General features: G+C 40.9%; 1 protein-coding gene across 1 annotated transcript in view; it reads left to right on the top strand.

Moving 5' to 3' along the window:
• The window catches only part of LOC117260795 (protein diaphanous homolog 3-like), a 253,424-nt gene that overhangs the window by 125,649 nt on the left and 105,570 nt on the right, over positions 1-22,205 (top strand). The window contains exons 22-23 of the mRNA XM_078174650.1: positions 4,850-4,979; positions 15,243-15,368. Coding sequence (XP_078030776.1) covers positions 4,850-4,979; positions 15,243-15,368 — 256 coding nt within the window. The remainder of the gene's footprint in view (positions 1-4,849; positions 4,980-15,242; positions 15,369-22,205) is intronic.

Genomic DNA, 22,205 nt, shown 5'->3' with positions numbered 1-22,205 from the left:
AAGGAAGGACAGTTTGAAAATAACTTTCTGCTTATCTGATTGTCATAGCAAAATTGATTGAAGCATAGATGGATGGTTTGAATTATACCTTGGCACACCTTTCTCTTTAACTCATTAAGCTTACAGTCTGACATTCAGACAAAATGTGATACTGAGGTTCAGATTCTCTGGTTTCCATCCAGCCTTTTATATCTTCCACTGATTTCAGAAACTCTGCTGCTGTTCACTCTAAAATTACAAATCACCATCCTGTACTTCTCGTTTTCATGCAACAGACACTTTTCCGGTTTAAGCCCTTGTTTAATTTTTACATAAACACCACATGATGTCATACTTCTCGGCTCACTTTGCCACTTTCACATGAACTGATCTTTCAGTCTCTGTTCAACAGTTAGTTTTAACGAGTTGATGTTGCTACACTTTCATGTGAGCCAGAGATAAGACAAACAACAGTAATCCAATATCTGCTTAACCTGCAAGACCCATGGTGACGCAAATATAACTGTATTATGAAGGCTGAGCATATGGGTGTTCATATATGTGTGTGTGTTATATCTTATCTCAAACTTCTTATCTTAAAGTTCAGGTAAAGCACAAGTAAATATGTGTAATGAGTTTTCACACCACAGAAAAATGTGTTATTATCCACCCAGCCAAATTTGAATGACTGGAAAAATTGCAATGTATATAAAATTAGTTTTCAAAATCGTGACAAAATGAGCAGTGATCTCTGCACTGCGATGCTGGGGGTGTGTCTGCTGAATGAATGAAATGACACTGATGCTATGCACTTTGACATTGGTAATAACGTAGTATTTATATAGTAGGGGAGGTGTTATGTTAAGGATGGCTCCAGTGCGACATTAAGCAGGCTTTTAGGCCCGCCCTCCCCAAAAAACAGGACACAGAAACAGAAACAGTCAATGGTCTAACTTCACAATGAAGTACTACACAGTTCCCAATCTTTTCACGTTTTAAACAAATACTTTCAAACACTTATAATGTGCTTAGAAAGACATCACTGATTTTGCATTACCTGGATTTTAACTGAAGAAATCCGTACTATAACTTTGATTCTTCGGTCAGCACTCATCCTGCTATGCCTATATTTATGTTTAGAATGAACTGATTGGCTCCTTGAGATGAACACGCCACAGTATCAGCAGCTCTCACTTGTTGCTGGCTAGATAACTTGCTATCATTGACAAAAAGATGGACTACAATTTAAGCTATGATGAGTTGGAGGCACTTACTGTGTTAGTGTGGGAGAGGAAACCCACTTTTTTTTGAGAAGTTTAGTTGTTTTTTTTTTTTTCTTTTTTTTCTCCCCCCCCCCTAAGTGGCTTCAAACTGTTTGAGTAATCTTCCAATTATTTAATTTTGGTGTTCATGTTGTTCCTCATCTTCATTGTCGTTGCCATACAGAGCTAACAACAATGCTGCTGCCATTTTGCCGTTTGGCAGTTATTTGTAATTAAGGACGGGGTCTGTACCATTTCTAACTTAAGTAATCCTGTCTTAAGATCAGAAAGAATTTCTGTCTTTAATGCAGTCAGGAGACATGTTTCTGTAATACCAGAAATCCTAAATGTCATCCTAAAATGAGATAAGATAAGATTTCAGGCATAGGAGGTGTCTGAATTAAGGCCCCAGAAACATCAGTATTTGATGACCTGAAAACAAATTCACTCTTCAGGATGTCTGTCTGTGTGTGTTGCTTTCTGAGTGTCTTGAGTACACCTGTGTGTATCTACACCTGTGTGACTATATGTTTCATGGTGTGCCAGCCTCTAAGCATATACAGTTTTTTCTCCTTTTATGACGCCTTGGCTGGGCCCTATCAGCGTTCTGATCTAAAGTGGCTGCTGTTGTTTCAAACTTTGACTGAACATTATCAGCCCCACAAGACAGTTTTTTCCCTTCTATCTTCTGGCATCTATCAAAGCAGCCAAACCCAGGGAGTACTTTATTCTCATTTTGCTGCTCTGAATAGATAACTGAGGCTGTGGCTAGTATCCCTTTCAAAGTTCTCACACCCTGCAGGACTAGCACAGAGACATCACAGATACCCACCTTTGGGTTTTATATGTCATGAAGACAGAGCAGTAGGTTTCCCTGTATGAAAGTGATGGTGAGAACAGAGTGTAATCTCAGAGTAGGAGACTCCTCCAGTGGTTACATTACAGCTGTTGGCATACTCACTGCAGTTTCCACAGTAACAACCACTGCAGCCATTCATCACTGCCACCTCTCTGCCCTGTTAGACTTTGGTGCTTATGCTCATTTAAACACCAGTGCGTGCGCGTACACAAATGTGGATTCATACGCACATGATGGATTAGTTTCATTAGCGTGACACTAATATAGTCAATTAATAAAAGTCTGCGAAGGAATATGTTTTGTGTTTACAGCATTTGTAACGCTTCTGTTCCAGCGTGTCTGTTTGCTTATCTTCATGCTTGCATGTCGTGGGACCAAGGTGTGAACCGATGTCAGCGGCAGGATATACAGAGGAAGACATCACCTTTGTGCCTGCCCCCGAGTTTGACAACTTAATTCCACGGCACACTCCACAGCACAGGAAAATTGCACCCAGCCCAACTGGAAAACACTAAATGTTTACATTGTCAGCTGTGATTACCATCCATCTAAATTCAGAGATGGACCTTTTGTGAGCGAGCACTTGAAGCTTTTGAAAAAAAAAAAAAAGGGAAAACAGAAATGAAAAGAGAGATGAGAATGTTTGATTAGAGGAGATAATACAAACATGATTAAACCCAGCAGGGCTGAGTACACTGCTGTCTACCAATAGATCACCTAGAGAGATACGCAGCAACGCACTCCACAGGAGGGATGTTTGGCGGGGATACTGAGAGACATCTTGGAATTAGACTGTAAAAGAGCAATGATGGAAATTTATCAGAGAAATTGAAAAATTGTTGCGTGTATGGGAGAGAGGGAGAGGCAAAAAGCGCAGGAGAGGTCATCACATTGTGAATATGTGTCTGCTGCATGAGTACGAGACATGAAATCATCTGTAGCACTGACAACACTCAGCATTTCTAAAGCCACTGAAAGGGCTTATGTGATGGGGGCTGAATGAAGTACAATAACACGTAACATCCTGTAGATATGGTTATAAAACACAAAAACTTTTGTTGATACTCTGCTGTTGCAGAAAACATTTGCAACTGAAATGAGATTTGTCCTGCATTCTCCATGTGAAGGAGGAAATTTATATCTTATATATATATATATATATTTATATTTTTTTTGTTTCATGATGATGCTACTAGTGTTGTAATAATTCGATAGAATACAGTTCTGGCATCTGACTGTGTGGATATTTTATGTTTTAAAACAGCCCGTCAAATCTGCATAAAGCAGTAATGCCAGTGCTTGCCGGCTGCTGCCAATCAAACAAAGACACGACACACCCCTTCACCCTTTGTAAGGTTAAGGCTTTGTATCGTAACAGTGGGTAGTATGTGTAAATGAACTATGTTAAACACCCCTCCGTCTTACAAGTGCACTGCAGACCAAACTCGGATCAAACAGTAAAACTAGGCAGCACTGATCAAATATGAACCAAGATTCTGTCACTGTATTGCCCATTTCTTGTCTAAAATGTCTTCAGAATCATATTTTAGTGCAGTGTTTGGCGGTAATTTGAGAATTCGTGAGCAGGAAGTGGGTGCCGTACTGTTTCCTGTATTGTGAAAGCGGAGGCTGAAAAAAACTGAGATCATACGTTAAAACTAAGCAGTGCTGATTGAATATGAACCAAGATTCTGTTAAGCACAATTCAGACCAAAGATTCACGACGAGATGAAACCATTTTAGAACATTGCAGAGAAAAGTTTCGGCGGTCTGAACTGGCCAGTCTGAGGTCAACTCAAGCTGGCTGATAGTGTCACCTGCAACCCAGCTGGTGAAATGCTGGCGGCTGATTTTAGAACGTAAAGCACATCACCTGTTTCAACAGCTAATCATCCTGTGGTGAAGTCCACTGGTCAAGTCAAAATGACCGAATACAGTCCATCTGATGCTCATTATGTTTGTTTTTTTTATGTTTCATCACTACATCAAATGCAGCTGTAGCCAGTATCTCACTGTCACTATCCTATTCATATTTAAAGAAGCTACAATTTATATTCAGCCACAAAATAACCCTGAAAAGCTGGAAATCAGAATGGAAGTACAGAGAGTTGTTGCATAGAGGTGATACACTGTCTAATCCAGTTGCATTGGTGTTGCCCGGTAGGTTTTTACAATGTAGCAGAATGCCGTTTTGACAAGTTGCCCATTTCAGCTTGGCTCATTCCAAAGTTTCGGTCTGACCTGGGCTTCTCTGTGTTGCCTATTTCTTGCCTTCAAAACATATTTTGACTTACCGTTCAACTGTAATACAAGCTCGTTTGTTACCAGCTGGTCGCCATATTTTTTGTACGGCCAACTGGCATTACGTCAGTCACTAGCGGGAGCGTTTATTGGTCGAGTGTGGTGCAATGAATTCTGGTAGTTGTAGGTTTTCTCCCTTCTTAGCAAAAACGAATCAAGCCCCTTTTGTCTTTTTGTCTCTGGTCGTAGAGCATCAGTGTCAAGTATTTGTGTATTTTTACTGCAACAACAGTTGGGGGTTAGTTTTGTGAATTACTTAAAGGGAAGTCTAAGGTCCTACTTAGTGCTAAACATGCAACCAGCCTGTCCCCGATCAATGCAGTTTTATTGCTCAGTCTATAGAATGTATTTGTTAATATTGTATTGAACTAAAATGAAATACATGCTTTCATTGTCACAGGCCTTTGTGTGTAACTTTGTATGTTTGTGTATGTGTGTTTTACTACAGCTTAAGGACACCAAGTCAGCAGACCAAAAGACCACACTACTCCACTTTCTGGCACAAGTCTGTGAGCAGGAATTTCCAGATGTGCTCAAGTTTGTTGAAGATCTGGAGCACGTGGACCGATCCAGTAGAGGTAATATACATTATTACCTGTATGCACAAACCTCCATACCCACGCACACACTGAACAGTTTCCTTGGTGTTATCAGAAAAAGACAGATTTAATTTGATCTGACAGGGAAACAAAACACACTGCTGTTTACCTGCACCAAGGTACTGCGCATCATTTATTGTGCCGCTTTTTAAAGCATGCAAGGATCACTACTCTTATTATCAAGAAACAACCATGTTGCTGCTTGATAATTTTAACACCGCGTCTGCCTCCTACTTTCTCTCAGGCGATATCACAGTGTGATTATTGCTGTTATTTTGGTTTCCCGCTGGTGTCAACTTAAGTTCCCTTAGCTCCCCCAGTGCACAGGAAGTTCCATCCACTCCCCGTCAAATCAACAGCTTTGCAAATCCTTTACAAATGCTAAATTAGTAATAAAGTAGTCGGACTTGTCTTTGAGACGACAGAAAGCATACAAACAAAACACTTTTTCCCCTCTCTGTTTTGCAGCTCTCTTTGACAAACTCTGTCTGTCTGGGACTAAAAAATCAGCCTGTTTAGTTTTGAGTTAAATGAGAAAAGCTTGTTATGTTATCTATGTTGTTAAGGTAACTGAGGGCATGCCATTAAAACTGAAAACTGAACAATATTTTAGATCTTTCGAAAAAATGCTATGGCCTCTTGTTTGATGGTGGCCATCAAGCAGAATTGCCTGACATAAACAATAGTGATGGTATGGACATTAACAGTGGTGAATGATGGGAAAGGTGAGCCTAATGAAAACATAATGAGCTGTGTGGGTTGTCTAGGCATATCAACCACTGATATCATGACCCTTATGTTAAGATTTTGTCATTTCAAATCAGTTAAGTTTAACTCTAGATCCATCAGTGTCCAGACAAAACAGAGTCCTTTAACTTGAACTCTTGCAACGTAATCTAAGGGGGTCAAGATCACTGCACTCCAACAGCATGACAAGAAGATTCAGTCAGTGAAAACATTCAGTTGTATTACAATATATTCTTTTTAACACAAATTTTACATAGTTGATAATAGATTTTGTTTTCGTCTTTGCTTGTTTTGTCTGTATTCGAGCAGTAATGAGAGATCCAGGCATTAAAGGATGTGGTTTGAGCTTAATGCATAAACATAATGGCCCAGGCAGACAATGTTCTTACCTAGACAGAAATGGAGCATTCGTCTTTTTTATTCCTTTGTTTTACTTTGAGCTTTAGTCGTCTACTTTTGTAACTCTCTGGGGATTATTCTGGGATTAGATGCTTGTTGATTCTGTAAACATGCATTGTATTTCACCAGTTTAGTGTTTGATCTATGCCACACTCTGCTCATCTGCACTGCTGTTTGATACTAGCATTAATCTTTCGCTGTAGCACATTTACAAGAGTTATAGGCTTATTTTTCAAGAGAATACTTCAGGTCATGTCTACTGCTCGGGTTGAAGAACAATAGACTGTTTAAATGCAGTTAAAGTTTCTGGGCTTTAACACAAATTGACTGTTTTCCTTTTAATTTGATGTGCCGGCATGCCCACAATGCTGCATACGCACAAACAGTGTGAGAAATTAAATTTAAAAAAAATTGGGGCCAACTTTTTCCCTCACTGTCTAAAAACATTAGGGCATTACGAAATATTGGGGGCACTTTTCAAAAATAGTAATTAGTGTATAGAGGGTTTTTTTTTTTAATGTGAAATGAGCCCAGATTAATATGCACACAGTAATCACCACCTTGTGCCAACATGAGTACATGAGAAGCATACTGTGCAATCATCTGTATAAGTGTGTTGGATAATACCATCTGTGTGTGTGAGAGAAAGTTGAGGGCAGGTTTTCAGGGTTTTATTTAGCTCATATATGTACAGTTGATTAGCTTAAAGATAAATTGAAAACTTCACAATCTTTCAGATGAACTTCAGAAGCTCTAATAAAAATATTTGGGAAAATAAAAGGCAGTGTTTCAGTTTAACCCTGCTGATGTTTTGAGCATAGGTGAAGTAAAATTATAGACGCGATCCTCCAGCGCTGCGTCACCGACTGACAAAATTCTAGATTCCGGACTTTGAAGCTTGTTTAACTTGCTGCGTTGAGATCAGTAATGTCAGTCAACGGTTTTGATCACCACACTGATCAGTCCATTGCAGCAACACACGTCAGCTGTAACATTAACATTAAATTAAGACATTTTAAAGTCTTTAGTGTTAGTGTTAATGTTAATTAACGTATGGAAATCAATTTTGGTTGCTTGTTTGGTGACGGTTAGCCGAATACCAGTGTGTGGGATTTAGAGGCAGAACTGGAATATGATATTCATAACTAAGTTGTAATGGCTGTATAGTCACATGAAACTCAAAATATTTGTGTTTTTATCACCTTAGAATAAGCCAAATATATCTACATACTGAATGGGTCTTCTCCCACAAAGTCTGCCACTGGCTCCAGATAGAGCCGTTGGTGCTTTTGTGTTGGCCATTGTAGTTCTCTTACACAGTGGGAAGCGTGGGACGTTTCAGTTGGTTGCAATCTGCAACCTCACCGCTAGATGTCACTAAATCCTAAACTGTTTCGAACCGTCCCCATTTTTGGTCACCCCTCTGTTGGGGTACCTAGCACACAGATCTGGTACTAAAAGGTGGAGCTGTGAACACTGCAGTCCATTTATTGGTCAGTAGAGGGCGGTCACTCTGCTCAGGGCTGAGTTGTGGCTGGTTTTGATTGATTTACTGGAAAATGTCGGCGTGCAGCCTCGTTCTGTGGACGATAAACCTAGGTGCAGACTGAGATACGCTGAGTGCTGGACGAAGCAGTGAGTGACAACAACCTTGCCCACGTGAAAGAGTACTGTTTGCAGTGGAAAGGCTAGGCGGACCAAGGGTCTAAGTACCATGTCTGAGGGGTTACTTTTGGCTTATTTTCCTTTTTTCAATTTTACAGGTGGCAACTTTCTTTGCCGCCTTATTTGCTGGGGGTGGTATTGGTGTTGGCCCAGGGTTTGGGTTGCTTGCTCTGGTAACAGTAGGAGCTTTTTTAACAAAGTACATACTGGTCCATCGCAGCAGCCAACTTCACCACAGGTGCAGGATTGCCTGGTGCCGCTGCCGGGTGTCGTCACAGCAGCGTGTGTGCGTAAGTGTGAACAACAGCACTGTTTTTGTGCGAGTGTTGGAGACAGAAACGGGAATTAAATAAAATAAAGGCTAGAATATTAGCTTAAGTGGGTCTTATCTTTTCGAAATCTTTGGGGCAATCTTTGCCCCTCGATCACAATTTTTAGGGGCATTCTGAGATTTCTTGGGGCATTTTTGCCCTTTGCCATCACTAATTTCCGATGCTGCACACAAGTGCTCTCACACTGCTCTGACTTTGGCCAGTGTATCTTGAGTATGGTAAAGGTCACAAGCAAGCAGCGACAGACCGGGTGGTCCGAGGAGACTGTTGTGTTCTTTGTTCATATTGCCATGGGCAACTCTCAGGAGGAAGCAGAGAACAGCATTCTGTGTACACTATATGTGTGTGTGTTTGCAACTACATGTGCGGCCATACTGTCACAGCATGCTTGTTGTTGCTCCAAAGAAGATTTCACCCACTACTCCATTCCCAGCAGGAGGGAGTGAAGCAAAGGCTGAGGAGGAGGAGGAAGAGGAGACAGAGTGAGGGAGAAATGTATGACTTTATTGTTTGCGCGTAAGGATCCCTCCAGGTTCTGTTGGTGCTTTAATAATTTGCGGATAACGATGCTCCTGTTGAGTGTTTCATTTTCCCCAACTGTGCTGCGTGTCCACAAGCCTTGGCCAAGACTCATAAGTACAAGGGCGAGATCAATGGAAAGCACGATCCTTGGATCTCTCTTCAAGCTTTGTCCACCTCCTTATGTCATGGGCTTCAAGCTGAATATATAGTAAATATGCACCCATACCGATGTAGTGTTCCTTCTCCATCACTGTCTCTCTCTGTGTGTCTGTACTATTATGAGATGCATACACTAAGTGTCTCATCTCTCCATATCTAGTATTCAGACACACAAATCCCATTTTGTCTTTGTAAACCATGCTCTTGAGTGGCTTCCTTTTCATCAGGTCTGACAGCCATTCGGGAGGCCTGAAGACACACTAAAAGGCTGCATTACATTCATAGACACTAACCAAAGAGCTTACTTGAGCATGAAAATAAGGTTGGATAGAGGCAGCAGTAATGATTTGCGCGTCTGTTGCAAAAGCCGCTGTCTTTGACTGCGTGTAACACAGCCGTCGTTTCCCCCATTGCCAATCCCGTCTCTCATGGAAGCAAAACTGTGGTTTAGTTCAGGGTTCCTTTGTGTCTGTCTTCTCATTCCTGCCCCTCTCTCTTCTTTTCAGCAGAACAATCATTATTTCTCCTGACATGGAGAAGCAGTCCTTGTGTGCTGCTTCTCTCTGTCATTTTCTATGTATCTATCTATGTATCTATTTATCTGCCTGTCAATATCTCTCTGTTTCTGTCTGTCTGGCTGTCTATCTCTTCTTGTCTGTCTCTGTGTCTGGATTTTTGTCTATCAATCTCTCTTCCTGTCCCTTTTCTTTCCTATTTCCTTTGTCCCTCATCACAAACACACACACACACACACACACACACACACAATACACAGCAGTCAGGTTTGGGCAATTAGGGTGGTTTGTTGCGTGGTACTTGGTGCTGAGCATATTAATGTGCTCAATCAGGCTACTTCAACTCGTAACTCTTCAAACACTGGCTTTCAGTAGCAGGAACACCGCTTACTTGGAAAAGCTGTGCGTAACACTAAATAGACCTGTCTACATACATTTTATTTTGCAAAGAGGGAAAAGCTGTTTTGGTTCAGTTTCTGCTCAAGGCTCATGGCCCTGAGGAGTCATTAAGGAGTAATGTGAGGATTCAGCTATATCAAGATGTTTCTTTAATATGCAATTCAAGCTTTGTTTTGCCACATGCAGTCTGAGTGATGAGCCTCAGGTTGAAAGTGTATGGAATGAGCAGTCTAAGCTGCAACTTGTCAGTGACCTTCATGCTCTTTAGGGGCTCAGCACAATGAGAGTGTGCACCAGGATTTCTGGCATTACAAGTCTCCTGTTCCCAGCCTCTGGCCCCATCAGTCTAGTCACACTTGTCTGTCAGGCTCTGGCCTCAGGAGGCAGATGTGCATTTTTTTTTTCAGTCACTTAATTTCCATACATCCAAGGATGATCTATCGCGGCGCTCTGTGTGTGGCGGGGTTGTTTGTGAGCGAGTATGCACGGTTGTGTGCTCCACTCAGTCTCATTTATAGCACAGCAGGTCGGCGGAGTAATAAAAGGATGTCAATGGGGGATTTGACCTCTACAAATATTCCAATTATTATTCTTCTAAAACATCCTATATCTGTCTGCAACCCCTCTGAACCACAGAGGCATTCAGGCCCCACTGCTCATAAAAATCACTCACGCTTTACAGAAAGAGAAAAGCAAAGAGTGGGCTGGCTAGAGAGAACAAAGACGACTTGGAAACACCTGTGTATGTTTTGTCTCCATCTCCGCTCGTCGCCGCTACACCGAGCAATTATTTCACAAATCCTAAGTTGCGTGGGACAGATGTGTGTTTATATAGAGCATCAGCATCAGCTGTTTTGAAACACCTTTCTCTGTGTTTAACAAAATTTTCCAGCTGCTGTACTCATACTCCTGATCAGTCCCAGGCAGATTTTCTCCAGAAGCATATGCCTCAATTATTGTTACCTGCATGTGCTTCCTTGATCATATGCCCCTCCAACTGGGGGAGCCTCATCAACGCAAGCTTGCAGCGTGGAGTGGGAAGCTAAGAAAAGAGGAGATCTCTCTCTGTTTTGCTTTATTTCTCGCCCTTTCCCTTGCTTTTTTCTCAGTAAGTGCATCAGTGGGCTTTAATCATTTCTATTAGCAGACTGCCTGTCTGGCCTCCTTCCACTTCTGCACACTGCCCACACCTCATTCAGCAGAATTTGGTTGCTTGGTTATGCGGAGGGCTTCCACAGAAAAGAGGTAAAGATTCAAACGGAATTAGCAGAGCAGGTGAAGTGTCAGTTTTTGCTTTACTTAAATGTCTTTTGGACAATTTTATCAATCAGGCTCATCATATTGGGCGCTGTTGGCTGAAGGGCATAGAGACGGTATGTTTTTGTTTATTTTCGGACACTTAACTAACACGCTAATGGAATTTCCATAGAAACAGAATCTATAAAATTCTCCAACAGTGCAAGAATAGCTCTGAATACTCAGGCTAGTATGTTACATGTAACAATTGTTAAAAAAGGCCACAGTATTTCGAGAAGAGCCCGCATCCCATGTCTTTAAACAGCCGCCTTGTCCTGCAATATTAAGCAGTATGTCAGTGTAAAAAAAAAAAAGTTTTGAACAGGCTTGCTGTCTCATAAAGTCCATGTGCCGCCAGATGCATGACTAACTGCAGTGTAGGCTATATGATGATACTATTATTAATCTTTTTATTTATATCCTTTATTTAACCGGGAAACCTTCTGAGATACATAATCTCTTCCGCAAGAGACACCTGGTCATAATGGCAGTATAGAGTACTTAACACATAGTCACATAAGGACACACTCAATTAATTAACAACATTCACCTATAGCACAATAAAACAGGACCCGAGAGGCAAGAAAGAGGGAGGCTTGACTCTTTAAAAAGATTACAGTCCCTCTGCACCTGTGTCGTGAATGCTGACGGTTTAGATACCTGAATGTGATGCAGTGGCATTAAGTTGTGGTTTAACAATATCCTTTTTAAAAAAGATTAAATAGATGAACGTGATAAATTAGAATAAAATGAATGTGTGGGTTATTTTTTTTTTTTTTGTACTTCTGAATTCCAACCAAAACCTTTTTATATTATCATACTTGTAGTTTAACCTTGTGTTTAATTGTAAAAGTACGTATATGTAGTTTAAGACGTTTCAGGATTTTTAGTTTGGATTTGAGTTGGCAAAACATATATTACTATTACCATAGCCTTATTTTTGTTACATCCAATCAACACACTCATTGTCACTGATAAAACATGTGAGGCTCCTTTTGATACCTGATAAGATAAGATAAGATAAGATAAGATAATCCTTTAGTCGTCCCACAGCGGGGGAATTTGCAACATTACAGTGACAAAGAGATCAGCAATCAGGAAGCATCAGTAAAAAAATGTATATATAAGTACATGAAATAAGTAAACTGTACAAATACAAAGGATAGTATGTTAAGCAAACAGTATAAAAACACAAAGCACTATAATACAGAACCATCAAAAAGAAGCAGAATATAATAAAGAGACAGACTGACTGGCTGATTTTACATTATGACTGATGGAAGTATAGATACTGCACAGTTTAACTGTCTGACGCAGTTGTTATTTTCACAGCCAGCACCCATGTTGAGTAAGCAGCACTTGCACCCATCTGCTCGCCCATGGGCCTGTAGGCGCAATGTTGGTGCGTTGCTATTTGAGGAAGCAAAAAGCGATTTTGCCATTGACCAACAAAAGCCTGGTCTAAAGTCAGAGTGGTGGATTTTCCTGCCATTTAGAGGGGGCATTGTTCTTCTAGTAAGATGTGCCTACATAGGTGGGCTCACATTGCACGTACAACTTCATTAATTACTTCAGAAGCTAAAAGTTTAGTTCTTTTTCCTCTGTTAAGTTAGTTTTTTAGTTTGATTGTCACACAGTATTTGCTGCAGTGACATTACTGCGCGCATGGAAACATTTACAATGACTGAAAGCTGCCTCTCTAATCATAAATCGTTAAAGAAAACATTTAGATTCATACAATACATAATTTAAAAAAGTAAAATAGTCTACAGGGACTGGAAGAGGGAGAGTGAAATGTCCATGCAGGTCTCTAAAGAAAATAATTCATTTGGGTGGGTGGTGGTTGGATTCAGATGGCGACAGAGCCGATCCGTGCTTCACTAGTGCACATTGATTTATTGTTATCATTGCATTATCTTAAACGCCCACCTCCAGTCCCCCAAATCCCTCAGTGCTCTCGGCACAGAAGGTAGAGGCAGCAGTATCCTCAGCTGAAGTCAGATCCTCATTAGTAGGTGGCCCTCCTCTCGTTGCTGCTTTGAGGATTTTGTAAAGCGGCAAACTTTTGCTTTCTCCGTCTCCTAACATCATTATACCGCTTTCAGCATTGTGTGGCCCTTCTGTTGATGCCAGAAGACGAGGACGCACTCACTGCTACCTCCTCCCACGCCTGCTTCACCTTTGGGGAGGTTTGGTGGACTTCTGCTGCTCTCGTAGTTGATCTGCTCACGCACTTTCACTTCGCACATGAGCGGATCTGTTTTCTCAGCAGAAAACTGCTCGCTTCTTTAATTTGCTGGTTCCGCCATTTAAATGGCAGTGTGCCAGGTGCAGGCACCTCTTGCTTTTGAAAGAAATGAGAGATGACGCTCTGATTGGTTGAATTAGTGTTAAACCCAAAACACAACTGTGATTAATTAAGGGACTAAATACTCCTCCTCGTGCCTTACTTTGCGCCAAGATTATGCACGGTTTAACAATCAAAATTGGAGTTGAACACGCCCTAAGTGCATTTGTGCCATGCACTTTTGACTATGCACTATATATCGTTTAAATACAGCTAATGAGAACATCTTTTATAGTAATTTTCAAGTAAGTTAGGAAAGGCCAGGGTTTATTTTAACAAGGGTGGTTTATATATATGCTGAAGTCTTCTTCTGGTTAACCCTTTTTAATTAAACAAGTTACTGCTTTCTTTTTATTGTTACTGTTTGAGACTAGCAGGACAAATTCTTACCAAAATAAAAAGTAATGTAGCAGCCAGTAAATGCAGAACAGTTGCTTTGTGAGCACTGCTCTGATTGAGACACCATTAGTCACATTGTACTCTGTGACAAGTTTTTTAAAGGAATAATGTGCTGTGGCATTTTCAGCACCTTCAACTGACTGTTAACTATTAGTGCCAGTGCTGAGAGAAGGGGAAGACGCATGGAAACAAAAAGGGGGAAAAGAATGAAGATTAACACATAAAACACTTAAAGTAAAAAATTCAATTTTGAGGTGAAAATCAGTAGAAAGAGCTGGTATGATCATTTGTTAGGTAAAGACGCAGTGGGCGTATTGTTGAGTTTGTTACATGATGAAGTCTTCGCTTACTGCAGTGTGCTTGGTTTTCTTTCTCAATCATGAATGATAGTTGAATGGAAAGTGCCACCTGCAGCTAAATGAATTGGTAGTTTTGTACGTACAGTCACATGCTAACTTCTACTTGCAGTGAGCAGCTTTCACTTCTTCATTAAACTAAGAATTTCAGCTTCAAAACTTCAGCAACTAACGACTTTTAGAATATTTGTAGTTAAGATGTCAGATTGAGCGAGTGTGTGTGTATGTATGTGTGTCCGTTCCCATCAGTAAATGGGGTTTATGTTATAAATTCAGTGAGAAGCTTAGCTACATTGAAGTTCTCTCCCTTTTTTCTTTTCCTTTTCGTAAAGCATGTATTAGGATCAAGGGACATTTGAAACTACTTAAAAATAAGAAGCTTATGCCTTTTTGTCAAGTAGGGTCTAATCAGGGTAATTTAAGCCATATGCTATATTCAGTGACTAGCTTAAAGTGTCAGCCATGACCAACTTAACAGAAAGTTAGGCTCAGTGTTCCCCTGCTCTCCCACCTGCGTGATCCTTGGACCTGTTGATAAGACTAAAGACGAAGGATGAAGGGCGGAGAAGAATCTACTCCAGCGGCTTCATCTTCATACTTCAATCTGTTACTCTTTCTTTTCCTGAAAAGCCACGTATACTTAAATTTGTGAACAAAGAGCAGCGTTTGCTTTCACTGCCGTATGTGTGTCGGCAGAGGCATTGTATTCTTATGTTTATTCAATTGTTTATGACATACACGAGCATTTAAGACGCAAACTGAATAATAAAAAGCTATGTATTGAACGTACCTTCACTTGATGTTTATTCTTTCCTCAGTCATTGTTTATTCCCATGATGTTTCTGGCACAGTGTGAACCCACTATAACCATGCTTTGCAATTGAGCTGGCTTTTCTCTCTCATTTTTCCCTGTTATTTTTTTGTGTGGATGTTTTTCTCTGATTCTTTCTGAGCCTCAAAATAATAATGAATTTGATTGTACCTGTAATTGAGTTGTCCTCTCTCTCTCTCTGCTTCTTTCTTCACATTTCCTCGGCACATGGGTGCGTTTCTGTGTGCTGTTACGAATGTGTGTGTGTGACTCGGTATACGTGGGCGTGTGTCAGTGTCTGCAGAGAATCTGGAAAAGAGCCTCAGGCAGATGGAGAGGCAGCTGCTGCAGCTGGAGAGAGACCTGGAGACTTTCTCCTCCCCCGATGACCCCAATGACATGTTCTTCACTAAAATGGCTATATCCTTTACACACGCATGCATTCACTCACCCCATCGGGGGCATTCTTCAACGAGTTTACTGTGATGAATTAAACAGAACAAAAATTGTGGTAAAAATTTAACTTGAATATGTAGGTTTACATTTAACAGCTGAAATACACAGGGTACTGATGCGAAGTGCCACTTAGATCGGGAGTTTTTTTCTTTTTTTTTTTTTTACCTGCTACACAGACTCTGTAGCGTATGGTTGTGTGCCAGCTTTCTGTGTGCGTATTGTGTTTTGCCAAGTGAAAATACAGTTGGTTATGCAGGGTTTGAAAGCATATGCTATATTAACTGGTACTGAATTAATTAACTGCATGGTGTTAACTACAGCATCATTAATGCATTGATTTGATTTATTTATTTTGATGTAAAAATACCCACAAGGTTGCTCTGCTGTGTGGCATCGCCTTTGGTACAATAAGGTATTTATTTTAAACATTTTTTGTTTCATAAATACGCCGTTTTATGTAATTTCTATCCATTGGACGGCCACACAGCCACAGGTAGAAAAAGATGAGCTGTGCGATGCCTGCCCATGAGAGTGCAGCTTTCATGTTCAGTGTTTGTACGTGTCTGCAGGATCCCCCATTTCCACACTTCCCACTCACTGTTTATGTAAGCAGCTGTGCAATGCATTGTGGTAGTGCCGCGTTGCGTTTGGAGAGACGTCGCGTCTACTTTCCATTTGCATAAAGTTGAATCTAGGCTATTTTATTTAAATCAGGGGCGTCAAGCATGACTCGCCGCCTCTGGAAATTTCTGAAAAAACTTTTAAACCAACCGTTGTCGATCTAAATGAAGTTATTTGTGTAAATGATAGTTGTTCATCTAAATGATAAATGAAATTCTGCAGCTGCATGGCTTAGTTCTCACCAGCAGACAGCACCATTTACCTAGTGGCATGCCTATTAAACGTCCAGTGCTGGGAAGTGGTGCAGCCCCTCCTGTCCGATAATGCCCCTGTGGACATGCCATACCAAGCAGCTTCAGTTGATTATGATGGCCCTCTGTTGCAGTCATGCAGCGGCTGACATGTATTTTGAGCGTAACATTGTGGTGCTGCATAGGCTGGCAGAAGAGGACGCTTCCATGGCTTAACCCTCCACTGAACTTGTGGTATGGAGGAAAGGAACTATCGATTCTTTAACTAATCAAACACCCAGTTAAACATGTTTAATTGACCTCCTTCATAATGTGTTCTATTAGTTCCCAGACTCCCTCCCTCTTTCGATTTCCTCAAGAAGTTTTGTATTAAAACTTAGCTTTGTAAAATCCCCCTCCAAAATGAAACAAAAATCACCATGGGTTACATAAGTACTATCCACAACATACTGCAAACTGCTCAGTAAAATAAAGAGAAGAGGTTCAATATGCTGTTAAAACACAAAATAAAGGGAGACAAGGACAGTCCTCCCACCTGTGGTCCTATATATATATACACATGGCTTTCACTCTACTGTTGGTGATGTGTAGAAATCATGAGTGGCATCCCATTCCATAGTCAAGTTTTTGCACCAGGAGCCCTCTCAGCTCTCTTTTTTTAAGTGCACTTTACACTGAGGGCTACTTCAACATGAAGGGAAGGGTGAGAGAGGGAGAATTGGGACAGAGCATCCTACGTCTTTCTGTCACTCTCTTTCTGCTTCACGTCAGTCATGTTTGTATGTGTCTGGAGACAGAACAATAGAGATTTAATGTGTTTAATTTATTTTAATTTTTAAGTGCTAATCCACAAAAACATAAATACACAATTTCTCTTAGAAAATCCAGGTGCTTTTGTTGACAGCTGTCTGTTTCAGTTTGGCGGCAGTGTTAATTATTCACTGTCCTCCGGCTTTGAGGTAGTACCCTCACACCCTGCACCTAGCCTCCTTCATGTAGTTTTGATCGATAGCCTTGGGGCTGGGGCACTGATGGCTTGTGCTGCAGTGGTTAGCAGAGAACTTGAGTGCAACACAGAAAGGTTCACTGAGAATGGATTTGACAGCTCTGTCTTTCACCGCCTTGCTTTCCAATTCCAGGTGCCTTGCACAAAATGTCTTTTTTTAGCAGCACTGATTAAAAAGCGAAAATGAAATCCGAAATCTGACTGTAAGCCTCTAATAAAATGAAAACACCGAGCGTCAAGGCTCTAATTTTCAGCCATAGAGACCAAAAGGCAGCTCAACACACTCGTTTATATACACACACACACACACACACACACACACACACACTCATCAGGGCTTAAATGTGTCACCAGCAAATATTTGATCAAAATGGAGTATCTTAGTGCTGCTCAGATGTCATATTCACACCAGGGCCATCCAAATGCAAACCTCACACTCCACACTCTGTGCACATATTTTTGGGACTTGAATCCGCCACGCACGATTCAACTGAAATTTTTAATCAACTTTTGTTGGCTGAGACAACAGTGCTAAATGAGAAATGGAAATGAGATGAGCATCACAACATGTAGTATAGATTAGACATGTACCTGAAATATTGAAACAACATGGGAATGTGACTTTTATTCACCTTTAAATGAACTCTGTTAAAATTTTTTCCCTAAGTATTATTTTATTACATTATTATATAATATTGTACGGCAGAAATGAGTTTCCTCCGTGGGGTGGCTGGGCTCAGCCTTAGAGATAGGGTGAGGAGCTCGGAGTAGAGCCGCTGCTCCTTCGCGTCGAAAGGGGTCAGTTGAGGTGGTCTGATCAGGGTGCCTCCCACTGGAGGTATTTTGGGCACGTCCCACTGGTAGGAGGCCCCGGGGCCAACCCACACACATTGGAGGGATTACATATCTCATCTGGCCTGGGGACGCCTTGGGGTCCTCCATGAGGGGCCTGAAAGTGTTGCTGGGGATAGGGATGTCTTGGGTGCTTTGCTCGGCCTGTTGCCCACGCGACCTGGCCTCGGATAAGCAGATGGATTGTTACACTTTCATTTTGAGTTATTGTGCACTGAATGGCTAGGATTTAAGCGGATATATGGAATATAATATATGAAATGGAATATAATAAGTATGTTTTCTTTAGTGTATAATCACCTGAAAATAAGAACTGTATTTTCATTACCTTAGAACGAGCTGTTTATACCTACGTAGGGAGCGGGTCCTTGTTGACAGAGATCTCCATGATGCACAGCCATGTTTCGACAGTAGCCCAGAACAGACAAACCAAACACCGGCAATAAGTAGGGTCATTCATGAATGTTGACAATGTTTTTACCAGGCTGTAAAAATGTTTATTCCTGCTGTAAAGTTGGCCATTTTAACAAGGGTTTGTATCAGTGTTAATTTTGACAGCTATTTTAGATTCAGTCTTAGTTTTGAGACAAAAATGCTTATTAGATTTAGTCACATTTTAGTCATTGTTATTTTTCAGTCTAGTTTTAGTCAATGAAAATTCAAAACATTTTAGTCAACTTTTAGTCATTGTTTTTTTTTTTTAAATCCAGTTTGGCTAATTTCTGTAGGCCTATCAAAAATAAGAATCACAGTGACAGGTTGTATACAATTTCATTTAGACAATTTTGTTCTACAACTATAAATGATTCAGCTGTTGCTGCCCCAGGTTGAGGGTTTCTGCTGGCTAGCGAAACACCCTGGCGCAGACTATTTATTGGAGTTTACCAGCCTGTCGCTTGTGCGGCATTTTAAGGTAATTACAAGCACGGACGTTCTCTGCTTTCAATGTCCGATAGTCCAGTACTAACATTTCCGTCACATCTTGTCTCATCAATGAAAATGAGACATAGATTTCGTCGTAGTTTGTATTGTCAAAATCTATTTTTATCTTATTGTCTCGTTTTTATCGTAGAAAAAAAATGTTAACAATTTTTTTTGTCCAAGTTTTTGTTAACGAAATTAACTGACACTGTTTATGGGGATTTACTCTGTTTTGGAGCTAGCCTCAAGTGGCCATTGGAGAAACTGCAGTTTTTGGCACTTCCGCATTGGCATCATTTTGAAACATTGGAGGTTGCCACTAACTGTAGATAAGCCAATTTGCATTGTCACAGTGGCCACCGTAGAAAGCAGCCCCTCTGCAACAAGAGCGTTAAAAAAACACTTTTTGTACGCATTATTCAGCGCATTTACCTGTTTCAATCACCGGGTTTGTTTTTGGGAGAGGAGGTGACCTCTGCGGATAATCCAGCTCTGGTAAAAACCTCCTAAACATGTGGATCTTGAATTATCAAAGAAGAAAGGTTAACACACTTTGGCAGGTGTTAGTGGCTTGTCTCTGACATGCCAACTGGCATAGAAGAAACACTGACTTTTAAAATGAAAATGTTTCATTCAGTGTTTTTACCGATTCAAACTACTGGGTCCGCTTGTTTTAAAGAGGAGGAGACCTCTGTGGATAATTATCATGGCATACCTCCTCCTGAACGTCTGTTTCAGAGAAAATAGGTGAGCACACATTAGAAGGTGCTGGGCTGGTGGCCCGTCTGCAACGTGCCAATCAGCGGACAATTTGGCTCCCTTTAAAAACCTCTTAAACAATGAACGCTGAAGGAATTCTAATGAGGAAAAGTTTTGGCAATCCTCAGTGTTAGATACCACCAACTGATTTTTTTTTACACACAGTCCCTTTAGAAAACAAAAAACAACAAAAATGAAATGTACTAACCTACACATGAACTCTGATTCTGAACCTTTATTAATCTACACTATAAATGTGTGTTTTTGTTTGTTGGTTTTTATCAATATTGGCAACGCATGTTTGTATAAGTGAGCTGTTTAAAGAAAATTTTGACTGGCCCATTTTTCTTTTATCTCATATTATTGAATACCAACCATTACTGAATAATACTCAGTCCCATCTTTGAAGATTCCCAGTCATGTGATATCTAAAAGTACTAGATCAAAGGCGAGGAGATAGCTCTTTTATTCTTGAACAAGTTCCACTGCTCATCCCGAAGAAGCCTCTTTAAAGATGATACAATCACTTCTCTCTCTCTCTCTTTTTTTTTTTTTTTTTTTTTTACTACACCTGCAGCTGATGAAGTTTGCCGGCGACAGTCATTATTCCAACCACCAAAATCTACAGGCACCAGCTAAACATGAGAAGCCTGCAGTGTCACAATGGTGACATTGAAAATTCCATTATCACTTCATGCGCCTCTCGAGTAGACAGTCGCAGTGTTATTGGTCTAGTGTTACACTTCTGAATGTGAGCCAAGCTTGTAAAGGTGGCATATGAGAACAGGAGGGAAACCGAAGGAGAATGAGCAAACGATGAGAGGTAGAAGGAAATATGATGGAATATACCGGGGAGGATAGAGTAAAGGATTAGTAAGAAAGCAGGAGTGAACAGAAAGTCTTGAGAAAGAGCTGCAGTGGACCGCTGATTTCTCTGGAAAAGGGAGGAAGTCAGGAGAGTGGGAACAGGAGGAGGAGAAATATTTTGCGCCCCATGATACTTATCAACCGTGGCTCTCGGCTATTTCTTCTTTTCTCCCTCTCTTGCTTTCCATCACCTGCTCAGGCTTTCCTCATGGCTCTTTCCCCCAGCTCCGGGCTTGGAAAGATATTACTGACAAGTCAATCTTGGAGCGGTGCCTATTGAACAGCATTTACCCAGTTCTGAATAGGTAGTCCCATCCCGAGCCAGATTCAACCGAGGCCAGACGTCAAATAGGTCCATCAATTGAGCTATAATGAAGGGGCACAATAGCAGCCAGAGATGCTGCTCACATAATTTTGATACCGCACACACGCAGACACTTTCGCTTCTTATCTGCCACGAGACAAGGTTGTCGGGGTCATTAGCAGGACTGGTGGTGCTGGTTAGGGACACATCATTTTCTTTTTTCATCGATTTGCACAGAAAGTTGCGCAGGCTTTTTAAAAGAAGCAGATTGGCTCAAACTGACTCTAACCCAGATCTAATTTTGTCAAGCACTTTACTTTATATTAAACAGTCTCCTTATGTGGAAAGAACAGTTTAAGGATATGCGTTTACATATAGAATATAAAACACAAGAGCTAATAACATGACATATGAAATTGCTTTTTAACAGCAAATTCATGCTTGCTAGATTTCTACACCATCTTGTGTGTGTGGTGACTTCGACTTTCTCAACAGTATGCCCTGGTAGGCAGGATGTGTATTAGTGCTCTCGCTTTCCCCCTCACTTCGCTCTGACACTGACACCTCTCCAGCTCGTGTTGACACAGCCATTGCCCATTTGTCCTCATCCGCACACATCCTCAGACGTACCAACATAGCAGAGCTGTCCTTTGCTTTGCTGGGTTTAACCAGGAGGCCCTTTTAATGCTCTTCAATCTTTCATACAGGCAATCGTAAAACGAGTAATATTTTGCTACAGTAGATCTCTGTGTGGTGAAAGGTATATCCGTGTCTGTGAGGACCAGCTCTTGACATTATTCTTGGGACATTTTGAGGAGCAAGGATGTGTCGTTGGGCCACACAGTGGAGAAAGAAAAGCGTATTTTCAGGGTAAATCAGCCTAAAAATCACAAGCAGAATAAGACTGTGCTGGCTGCAAATACTAGATGCAAATACTGTGTGCCATTACCTGCAATGTTTACATCGACTGTGAAATTAGTGCTTAAAAATCTCTGTCTGTTTGAATGGGCTTTAAATGGCTGTAACAGAAAGGGTTGAAGTTAAAACTATTTGAATTTTGAGTGCAGTCAAATCTGCCTGTGTGTGGATTTTGGTCTTTTTTCTTGATTTTTGTTTTATAGTTTCATTCAATATTGTGCTTGTCAAATAAACCAACACACTTTGCCAGCAGCCAGACATGAGTCACAGATGCTGTAGGCTGCGGGGGGTCATAGCATTGAA

This window comes from Epinephelus lanceolatus, chromosome 2 (genome assembly GCF_041903045.1).
Source record: "Epinephelus lanceolatus isolate andai-2023 chromosome 2, ASM4190304v1, whole genome shotgun sequence".
Classification (NCBI taxonomy): Eukaryota; Metazoa; Chordata; class Actinopteri; order Perciformes; family Serranidae; genus Epinephelus; species Epinephelus lanceolatus.
This window is presented reverse-complemented; position numbering and strand designations above follow the sequence as displayed.